The sequence below is a fragment of the Rhinolophus sinicus genome, linkage group LG03 (genome assembly GCF_036562045.2).
Source record: "Rhinolophus sinicus isolate RSC01 linkage group LG03, ASM3656204v1, whole genome shotgun sequence".
In the NCBI taxonomy this organism is placed as follows: domain Eukaryota; kingdom Metazoa; phylum Chordata; class Mammalia; order Chiroptera; family Rhinolophidae; genus Rhinolophus; species Rhinolophus sinicus.
The window spans coordinates 199,629,550-199,641,009 of record NC_133753.1 but is presented as its reverse complement, the minus strand read 5'-3'; the positions used below and the strand labels follow the sequence as shown (position 1 = coordinate 199,641,009).

At 48.9% G+C, this 11,460-nt stretch overlaps 1 protein-coding gene across 1 annotated transcript; it reads left to right on the top strand.

The window, feature by feature from the left end:
- Positions 1 to 5,673: 5,673 nt before the first annotated feature.
- On the top strand, positions 5,674 to 11,020 carry LOC109439929 (paired immunoglobulin-like type 2 receptor beta). The gene is made up of 3 exons (XM_074329160.1): positions 5,674 to 6,356; positions 6,695 to 7,084; positions 8,839 to 11,020. Exons 1-3 carry the CDS (start codon positions 6,296 to 6,298, stop codon positions 9,132 to 9,134), a joined length of 747 nt encoding a protein of 248 aa, XP_074185261.1. The 5' UTR covers positions 5,674 to 6,295; the 3' UTR covers positions 9,135 to 11,020.
- Positions 11,021 to 11,460: the final 440 nt, after the last annotated feature.

Below are 11,460 nucleotides of genomic sequence, written 5' to 3'. Positions count from 1 at the left end.
TGTGTTGGAGTTTCTGTGTGGAGTGTAAACAAGCCTTGCAAAGGCCTAAGACATGGATTCCATTTCAGTTTATTAGAGCCACCTTAGTGGAAAGCCTGAGTATATATGTAAAGACTTCTATAGACTGATTGGTAAAATAAAATACTTCTCCTATTTGTCAAAAGTAATAGATGCTCTGGGCTGGCCCGGTGGCTCAGGTTGTTGGAGCTCCATGCACCTAACCCCGAAGGCTGCAAGTTGGATTCCCACATGGGCCAGTGGGCTCTCAACCACAAGGTTGCCTGTTCAACTCCTCAAGTCCCACAAGGGATGGTGAGCAGCGCCCTCTGCAACTAAAGATTGCACATGGAACCTTGAGCTGAGCTGCCTCCCTGATGGCTCAGTTGGTGGAGCGTGTCCTCTCAACCACAAGGTTGCCAGGTCGACTCCTGCAAGGGATGGTGGGCTGCGCCCCCTGCAACTAGCAACGGCAACTGGTCCTGGAGCTGAGCTGTGCCCTCCACAACTAAGACTGAAAGGACAACAACTTGAGGCTGAACAGCACCCTCCACAACTAAGATTGAAGGGACAACAACTTGACTTGGAAAAAAGTCCTGGAAGTACACAATGTTCCCCAATAAAGTCCTGTTCCCCTTCCCCAGTAAAATATTAAAAAAAAAAAAAAAAAAAAAGTAATACATGCTCTATGCAGAAAATTTGAAAAAGTCCAAAACAATTAACAAAGAAAATAAAAATCACCTAGAATCCCATGACTGGGAGATAATCACTGTTGAAGTGCATACAAGTATGATCCGTTGCTGCAGCGGGTCTCAGGGCCACAACTGGTGCCCATTCTCTCCCTCCTCCACTCTTTTTTTTTCGTGTGTGTAATTTTTTGAGAATTTCCTGAGATAACACATGTCAGGTACTTAGCTTGCTGTCTGACACATAAGTGCTCACTGAATTTTAACTATGATTCTTATTTATTTATTTCTATTGGGGAAAGGGAACAGGACTTTACTGGGGAACAGTGTGTACTTCCAGGACTTTTTCGAAGTCAAGTTGTTGTCCTTTCAATCTTAGTTGTGGAGGGCGCAGCTCAGCTCCTGGTCCAGTTGGCGTTGTTAGTTGCAGGGGGCACAGCCCACCATCTCTTGCCACCATCCCTTGCTGGAGTCGAACCGGCAACCTTGTGGTTGAGAGCATGCACTCCAACCACCTGAACCATCTGGCCACCTGGAAGCTGAGCGGCAGCTCACTGACTTCATTCTAGTTGCAGAGGGTGCAGCTCACTGGCCCATGTGGGAATCGAACGGGTGACCTCAGCGTTAGGAGCGGGGTGCTCCAACCACCTGAGCCACTGGGCCGGCCGCTCCCTCCTCCACTCTTTATTCTACATTCCTTCATCCTCAGCTCTCCCCTCAGAATAGCTTGGTGGCTTACTTGGTAGTTGGCCCAAAGCTCCGTCCCTGAGGAACACGAACCATTGATAATATGCCCTTCTCACAGTGGGTTTGCTGCACATATCTGTTCACAGTTACAGTGATGTGTGGAGTACCAGGAGGTGGCCAAGGGGACCATCTGCATTCCACAGATTCCTCCCTGCTCCCGTGGTGTGAAAGTGGCCCTATGGCCTCTTGCTGATCAACTGTCCCTGCCAAGTTGGCGACTTATCTTGCGCAGGAGTCCAAAGTGTCCTGATGGCAGCAATAAGTGTGCAATTCAATGGCACCGTTGCTGTATCCCCGAGCAAGAGTGTGCACCCTTTGGGGATGAAGACCTCTAGCCCTGCAAAGCCCAGAGTTGCAGGAATAAGAAGCACAGAACCCCCAGAGAATCACTGGGTGCAATGCTGCCAACCCCTGATTCCTATCAGAGACCCAGCCCCATATAGGGATCTCTGATCTAACAAATACACTGAAGGATGGCATGCCATCCTATTACAGTGTTTCCTCCAGGCTGGGGCTTCTGCTGCACCTTCCAACGGCCATTCAAGGGTTCTGTAGACTGGCTGCCTCCCAGTGAGGTAACATGTGATATGAGCAGGGGATTCCATGGTCAGGGCCTCATCCCACTGCTCCTTCTCTGAGAAGTGCATCCCCTAGTTGGGTGCTAACCTGTGTGGGATTCCATGGGTCCCCAAATGGACTATGATCAGCAAGCCCCAGGATAGTAGTGCTGGCTCAGGCTCTGCGGGCAGGAAAAGGAAACCTGTACCTGCACTAGACATCCAAGCTTGGTATACTTGATGCATACCAGAGACACACTTTAAATTCAAAGATACAAATAGATTGAAAGATACAAATAGGTACAGTAGATGGATCAGCAATTTCTCTTCTGGGTATTTATCTGAAAATTATGAAAACATTAATTTGAAAAAATATACGTACCCCTGTGTTCATTGCAGCATTATTTACAATAGCCAAGTAATGGAAACAACTACTAAATAAATAAATAAATAAATAAATAAATAAATAAGTAAATAAAATAAAATAAAGTAAAGATAAAGAAAGAATCGGACCAGCCTGGTGGCACTGGTGGTTGGAGCGCCCTGCTCCTAACCCCGTGCTCACTTGTTGGATTCCTATATGGGCCAGTGAGCTGCGCCCTCCACAGCTAAGACTGTGAACAACAGCCATCCCTGCTGTGGGCGGCCAGGAGAGGCCAGAGGCCAGGAGAGCTGCCCTGAGCAGCTGTGAGCTGATGACTCACCGAATACCTCCTCTGGGGGCGGAGAGCACAAGGCTCATAACACCAGCATGGCCAGGGAGCTGTGTCCTACACAACTAGCCTGAGAAACAACGGCTTGAACGGGAGTGGGGAGGGGGGCAGAAGAAGGGGTAAAAAAAGATAAAAAATTCTTTGGGCATTGAAACAAAAAAGGCTTAAGTGATAACCTATAAGAAAAAAATTTATATTGACTTAGATTAATAAGCAGCAACATCCAACACTAGAAGACAGTGGAACAACGCTTGCAAAGCCCACACACTGAAAACTAAGGGAGTTTAAACTCCACTAAAGTACTATTCAGCTACAAAACAACACACAAACATTTCAATATCTAGTAACTCAGGAAATACAGTTTGTTGTCACACAGCAGCCTAGCCGACTGTCCCCCCCACACCTTTCCTTAAAGAAAGAAGAGTCTGTGAGACTGTGCCTTCCTGGGACCTTGCTTCACCCTTGTGCTTATGCTTCATGCCTCTCTGTTTGACCCCAAAAGATGGCTGGTCAGCCAATGACGAGTAAGATTCTCCATGGGGGGAACAACTCAATCCAGGCGCAGTCGAGCGGGGACCAAGAGGAAAACTCACGGGGTCGATAGAGGTGGGCACAGTCCCCACCTTCCCCAGGCTGAGGAGAGCATCTGGCTCTGTGACTATATTCCTTCCCACCACTTGCTTGGGAAGTGAGCCAATGGTGTCATAGCATCAGTTCTCCTTCCATTCTTAACAATAGGTTTTAACATGAAGGATTTGTCCCTGGGGAGGCACATATCACAGTTGTTAAGACATCATAGGACTTTCTGCTCTGGCTGTTAGCAGGCAAGGGTGATTGATTTGAATCGGTTTGTGGTATGATCTCTGAGACTCACAGAACGTGGAAAAAACAATGCCACTGCCTTGTATGATTCTCAATAAAAGCCACCAGTCAGTCCGAGTTGGGGCTCTCGGTCCTTTGAGGCTGGGAGACCCTTGGCGCTCTGAGATTTAACTGCATTAAGTCTCTGTTTCTTTCTTTCTCAAAACTTAACCTAATGCCGTCCCTTCTCGTTCCCTCACTGCCCGTGTTGCGCTGGATGCGACAATAGTTTATTTTCTAAATGAATGACAAAAGACTTCACTCAGACGAGAGATTACTGATATGATCCAGCCGTTCCACTGCTGGGTATTTATCTGAAGGAAAGGAAAAACTAACTCAAAAAGATATCTGCACTCCCATTTTCATTGCAGCATTTGTAATATCCAAAACATGGAAGCAACCTAAGTATATATTATAGATGAATCAAGAAGGTGTGGTACATATGGAATATTTTTCAGCCACAAAAAAAGAAAGAAATCTTACCATTTGCAACAACATGGGTGGACAATGAGGGCATTATGCTAAGCGACATAAGCCAAACAGAGAAAGACAAACACGACATGATCTCACTTATGTGTGCAAAGCAAAAGAACAAAAAAAGGAGCTCACAGATGACAGAGAATGGACTGGTGGTTGCCAAGGGTGGGTATGAGGCTTGGGTGAAATGGGTGAAGGAGGTAAAAAGGTACAAATCACACCTCACAATTCCACACTCATGGGGATCAATGAAATACGCAGCTTGCATCTAGGGAGACCAGACATGGGAGCAGTTGGGCCCGAGGCACCTGGACAGCAGGTTCTCTGTGAAGATTGCCCAGAGCCTGTTTAAATGGTCTGTGCTGCCCAATGGAATGGGCTTTGATGACCCCTGGTGGGGTCCAGCGCCCTCCCCTGGCAGCCTGGAAAAGAAGAGACTATCCAGCCAGGTCCCACAGTTACTGGGGCACGGCAGGCATAGAACCCAGGACTCACCCCTCAGGAAGGCCACCCTTTGGGGTCCTATGCGAAGCCACTGGGTCCATTGTTCTCTCTTCTGTCCACATTTCCAGCTCTTACCAATTGACTCAAGCATCTTTCACAGCCCAGAGAACTGCATGACATCAAGGCTCTGTGACTCAGTTTCCTCAAGGGTAAAATGCAGATAACGACATACCAACTACAGAATGTTGTAAAGCTGAAAACGAGGCCATGCATGTTTATGGCCTGACTCAGATAAGAGGATTCCATGAAAATTTGCAACCTCTCTTCTTGGGCCTGGGAGGAGGAGTAAGAAAAGCAGACACAGAGAGAGGGCGGGGGCTGCCTGGCTGACGGTGGGAAAAGCTTAGAAGAAAACTATTAGGATTGGGAAGGAACTGAGAGAAGGAAAAAGGAAGTCAGTCTGCTGCATCCACCTCTAGAAGATAAGATCAAGGCCACTTCCTCTGATGAAACCATGTCTCCCACCCCACGGTCTACACAGTAGGCAGTGCCCACCTCATCCTGGAGAGGGGTGGGCAGGGCCTCCTATGGAGCCAGCCTGTAGGTCACCAATGGTCCCAGCCCCCAATCTCTCAGCCCATCCACCACCAGTCACAGGCTGGCAGTGCCCTCATGAGAGACAGTCCCAGGGACTGTCACTGGGGTGAATCATTACTGCTCTGAGTCTTCATCCTGAGTCCAAGGAAGGCTCTGCATTAGCCAGGGCTCTAACAGCTGTTCATGGAATCACCTTAGGAGCATTACAGAAACACAGCCTCTGGGACTCACCCCCACAGGTCTGCACTCAGAAGCTGAGGCCCAGAGATTAACTGGAGCAACCAGACAGAAACATCCAGAAGCAGCAGAAGGCTCTGTGGTCTCAGCCAGACTGGAGTTCGAGTCCCGCACCTGTCACTTGAGTCATGGACTTGGGGCTGAACCTCCTGAGCTTTGGTCTCACATCTGTAGAGTGGAGAGGACAGAGGGCCCTGCAGATCCCGTGGGTGGAGACATGGCCTCCAGGAGCCCCACTCTCTGGGGAGGTGGGAGTGTGAGCCCACCCTCACTTCTTAACCTCAGGGAGGGTGTGAGACGGCCCCTGGGAACAGACCTGGCCCGGGAGGCCTGGTTCACTCTGGGGACTGCAGGGGAGGGAGAGGGACCAAGAGCAAGCTGTGTGCCCCTGGTGCTGGGGATGGGGCCTGAGGGCATCTGACCACAGCGGCTCCCTCCTCCTTCCCTCTAAGGGGCTGTAGCTGGGCAGAGACTCAGGGCCGCCTTTCCTTTCCTGAAAGAGCCTGAGCTGGTCCTGCTGCTGCCCCTCCCCCTGGGATGAGGGCTGAGAGACACTCAGAGAAGAGGAGAAAGGGAGAGACAGTGAGAGACAGAGAGAGATGGAGACTGACTGCTAAGATGAGGAGGGCGCTGGCAGAGGCAGGGAGCTGAGGTGGGAGAGGAAAGGCCCTAACAAGCCAAGGTCAGGATTACACCCTTCAGTGTGGAGATGGAGGCTGGACACCTACATCGTGGCTCCCTTTGCACTGACCACAAGGGAGGCCCTTTTGCAATAGAAGAAGAAATCAGATTGATACAGGAAGTGCTGGTCACTCTGGGCACCAAATTGGGGAAGGCTCCCCCCCTTCCTCTGTCCTCTGAACAAGCCTGATCTTCCCTCTCCTGCTGCCCAGACTTCTGAGCTGGCCCCTCCGCGGGGCCTCCCTCTGGCCTGGAGGTCTGTGCTTGTCTTCTCATCTCCCCGGAGGAGAGCAAGGCGATGGGTCTGCCCCTGCTGCTGCCCCTGCTGCTGCTGCTGCTGCTGGCGTCTCTGCAGGCTGGTGAGTGGCCAGGACCGTCCTGGCTCTGCCCAGGGCCATGGGGGAGCCCCCGGGAGGGGCTTATGCTGGGTGTCTGGAGAAGGGGTCTGCTGGGGTGGCCGGCCAGGCCTCCCATCCCCCACAAGCAAAGGGCTGGTTCCACAGTGCTGGGACCCTCATCCCTACCCCTTCCCCTAACCCCTAGTCTAGAGAGAAGGACACCCAGATAGAGGACCATTCCTATCATCTGTCACACTTCTTCCCTTGGGTGAGGGTGCCACCTGGTCAGGGCTACCTCTTTGTCCCCCACCCACCACCACCCCCAATTTGAGGTTTCTTACTCTCCCTCCCGTCTTCAGGTCGCTCAACAAAGTGCAATTCACAGTTTCTCTATGAAATAAAACAACCAAAGGAACTCTCAGCCCCTGAAGGTGGCTCCATCCAGATCCCCTTCTACTTGTGTCACCCCTGGGAGTTACCCAGTGTTCTCAGCGTGAGTATATCCTGGAGATGGAAACAGTTCCATGGAGAGACCATCTACAGCACGACCCCCCCTTTCATCCATAAGGATTTCGAGAACCGGCTCTCCCTGAACTGGACAGAGGACGGGAGGAGAGGCTCCCTCCAGATCTCTAACCTGCGGAGGGAGGACAAGGGTTCATACTTCTGCCGAGTGCACTTGACCACCCGGAATCATAGCAAGCAGGAGTGGCAGTCCATCCATGGGACCAACCTCACCATCATCCCCGGTGAGTCCCGCTGCCCTGGCTGAGGCTTCAAAGGCCACTGGTGCCCTCATCCCCCAGGCCTGGTCCAGGCCCCTCTCTTGCTGACCCTTCTCTCAAACTCCTCTCCCTAACCGCTACTCCTGCCCAGCTATTCCCATATCTGTGCCTCCCCACAGACATGAGCTCAGCCTGGCACACACAGTAGGTCCCAACAACTCCCTGAAGAGCCCCTGATTCCCTGGAAACACCCCATCACCTTTTTTCCCAATCCCTCTGCTTCCTTCTCCCACTCTGCTCCCCAAAACATGGCCTCCAATGCTCCCTGCCCTGGTCCCATCTCTTTCTTCCCCTTCGCCATCTCCCTCTTCCTGTCTCCATCTTCCTTACCCTCCTAGCCTCTCGCTGACCCCCCAGTCCCCACCTCTCCCACAGGAGGCCCTATGTTGTCCCCTTCTCCACTCTGATCCTGCTCCCCTGTCCTGGTCGTTAGAGGCCCCTCTGTAGCAGCAATAACAGCAGCTCCCGCTTACTGTGCATGCGACCAGGCTGACACCTTGGTATGCATCGCGCTAGTTAACCTGCACAACCCCACAATAACAGCAGGTATTGCAATCATCTAGCTGTTCCAGATGGGGAAACTGAGGCCTGCAGAGCCTCAACACCTGCCCAAAGTCGCTCTTGTGATGCAGGTGAGATTTGAACCTAGTTGAACCCCAGAGTCTCCTCTCTTAACCAAGAGCCAATCAGCCTCACCCACTGACTTGATCATCTTGTTGTTTTGACCCATTTTTAACTTAACAATGGGGTGTGTTGCATTAATAGACCTTCCTAATTACTCAGTGGGCATCAGAACTTGAACCTGGGTTTATCTGTCTCCAGGGCAGTGGGGGAGGGGCTGTCTCCCAGGAGCAGCCAATGAGTGGGCGTGTTGTCTGTAGAAAATTTTTTTAGAAAACTAACAATTAACTAAGTTGGATGCTTTTCGTAATCACTTGCACTGGTAATTCTAAAGTATTAATATGTCAGTGAGGAATTACTGCTCCCGGCTGGGAAGGACACTGTTTGAGCCCCACCCTTCTCTCCCTGGGTAAACCACTGCCCATCTTGACCACCATGCTCTTTCTAGGATTTAAATATCCATTTAACCTTAAAATCACATTCCAGTGCACACTAGGAGCTTTACACATGATTATTCATTCATTAAAAAACAATCTTGTGAAAGGTAAAATACAGTTTGATTCTACTTAGATGAGGTCCCTAGAGTAGGCAGATTGATAGAGACAGAAAGTAGACTAGACATTATGAAGGGCTGGGGTGGCAGAATGGGGGGTTGTTGTTTAGTGGGGACACAGTTTCAGTTTGGGAAGATGAAAAACTTCTGCGGATGGATAGTGGTGAGGGTTGTACAACCATGTGAATGTACTTAATGCCACTGAACTGTACATTTAAATATGTGTAAAGTGGTGAGTTTTGCTATGTGTCTTTTACCACAATAAAAGTCTTTAACCTGTGTTATAGTTATCCCTATTTCTAAGTGATAAAATGAGGTTCTGACGTCAGACCACTGGTCAGTGGCAGAGTCAGGATTTAAACTGAGTGATGTGGATTCTCGGCCTTCAGCATTTCACCTTGTTACTCCCCTCCCTGTGTGAGAGCTTCAGAGGGCTGCTACCCACCCCCAATATTCCCCAAACTAGGGAACAAGGTGTGACAGTTTCACCCCGATACCTCCAGTCCTCCAGGGGAGAATTTGTTTATTTCTCATGTCTTTTCAGCCACCAAGAAAACCACCCAAGACCCCACCAGCACCGCCGTCCCCACCACCAGCACCGATAGCCTCAGTGTCTCTGGGGACAAAAGGAGCTCAGGGTCTTGGCCCCTGAGAACGGAAGCTGTGGTCGTCATGGCACCGTTCATCGCTGTGCTCAAAATTGCAATTTTGGGAGTGACGGTCTATCTCAAGTGGAAGAGGAGCAAAGGTAAGTGCTCAAAGACCCCGCTCTCTCCCAAGCTTCTCAACTTGGTGTTTCTAAGACCCCACCTGCTCAGAATGACCACTGGTGCCCGTTAAAAATGGAAATCCCTGCGGGGTGACGTCTGGACGTGGGAATCTGCAGTGTTAGCAGTCTGCTCAGTGGAGTCTTGAGTGAGCAAGGTTGAGAACCACCGCTCCAGACCAACCCCTCTCCACTAATCTGATCATTTCAAATTCTGTCTCTTGACTTAATCATATCTCATCAGTGCTCACATTTTGGTTCGTGGGGGAGAGGGTCTACCCTGAAAAAGTAAGGAGACAGCAGATGGAAGTTAGCTCAGCTCAGCAAACATTGGTTGAATGCCCATTTTCTAGGGCCTGGCTTGTGATTGGAGATACTAGTAGGTAAAGCAGAAGCGCTGATGTGAAGGAACTCAGTGGGTAAGGCAGGAGAGGGGGAAGTTACCTCATTGGGGAAGAAGGAGGAGTAATCAAGGAGGACTTCCCAGAGGAAGTGATATTGGCAGAAAGTGTCAAAGAATAAAAGGAGTTAGCCAGGGAAGTGGTGAGGGTGGTGTAGAAGTCACCGTTTTTCCAAGCAGAGGAAACCATTCTGGGGACTGTAAGCAGCTCAGTGCTTTGGAGGAGGCAGGAATAGAGAACACTATAAATCACACCCAAGAGCCTTGGATCCCAGAAGCAACGTGAAGCAGCCAAGGGACAACCTCACTGTCTTGCAGATGCATCAGTCTGTGGTGGAAAGGATGGAGGTGGGCCAGGCTTGAGCCAGTCTCATGCAGTGGCAGTGTGGATGGAGGGAGAGAGCCAGATTCTGGAAAAGGTTAAGAGGGGACAGTAAGACTTGGGGATTGGATTGATGTAGGGGTGAGAGAGCAGAAAAAAGTCCCATGTTTACAACTTTGGTGAAGGAGGGTGAGATGAAACCACTATGTACATCAGGAAACATAGGAAGTCAGAGACTTCCTATGTACCTAATTTGGGATAGGTTGTATTTAACATATCTTTGTTGTATTTGAGTAGAGATGTCCATCAGAAATTTGGATGTATCTATTTGCAGTGCAGAGAGGACAGGGCTAGAGGCATTAATTATTTGTGTCCCAACACCCTCCAAAATTGATTTTAAAGAAAATTTTCAATGAAAGGAGATTTGCCGTATTATATATTAAAGCACAGAGGTGAAGAGCATAAAATCTGAGTCCCTGAAGTCAATCCTGGATGGGTCAACTCTGGCACAATGGTACTATTACGCTGTGCCTCAACTTACTCGTCAGTAAAATGGGGATAATAGTAATGACCGGGGGTTGTCATGGCGATTAAACGTAATGTATTTAGAATAGATCTTGGCACAGAGTAAGCACCATAAGAGCATTAACACTTATAATTATTCAGTTACCATAAGTAAAATGATGCAATGCTGCCATATTAATACATAGAGAAAGCAATGGAAGAAAGAAAAATCCAAATATAGGTAATATGAAAACAGACCCAAATATATGTAGGAATTTTGTAGGTTAAAATGTCGCATTAGTTTCTTGTTGTTGTTGTTTGTTTTTTAAATAATTTTTTAATTACAGTTCGTATACAATATTATATTAGTTTCAGGAGTACAACATAGTGATTAGACATTTATATTACTTACTGAGTGATCACCCTTATAAATCTAAAAATTAGCCATTTGATGTCATACTTACTTGTTACAACATTATTGACCATATTCTTTATGCTATACTTTACATCCCCATGACTATTTAATTTGTACTTCTTAATTCCTTCCCCTTTTTCACCCAACCCCCAGACCCCCTCCTGTCTGGCAACCATCAAAATGTTCTCTGTATCTATGAGTTTTTTTCCTTTATAAATAGTGCTACAGTGAACATATGGATTCACATGTCCCTTCCAAGTAGTGTTCTGGGTTTCTTTGGATAAATACCCAGAAGTGGAGTTACTGGGTCCTTCTTTGTCTCCTGCTATAGCCTTTGTTTTTTGTTTTTTGTTGTTGTTTGTTTTTTTAAAAGATTTTATTGGGGAAGGGGAACAGGACTTTATTGGGGAACAGTGTGTACTTGCGGGACTTTTTTATCCAAGTCAAGTTGTTGTCTTTTCAATCTTAGTTGTGGAGGGCGCAGCTCAGCTCCAGGTCCAGTTGCCGTTGCTAGTTGCAGGGGGCGCAGCCCAACATCCCTTGCGGGAGTCGAACCGGCAGCCTTGTGGTTGAGAGGACACGCTCCAACCAACTGAGCTATTCGGGAACTCAGTGGCAACTCAGCTCAAGGTGCCGTGTTCAATCTTAGTTGCAGGGGGCGCTGCCCACCATCCCTTGCGGGACTTGAGGAGTTGAACTGGCAATCTTGTGGTTGAGAGCCCACTGGCCCATGTGGGAATGGAACTGGCAGCCTTCGGA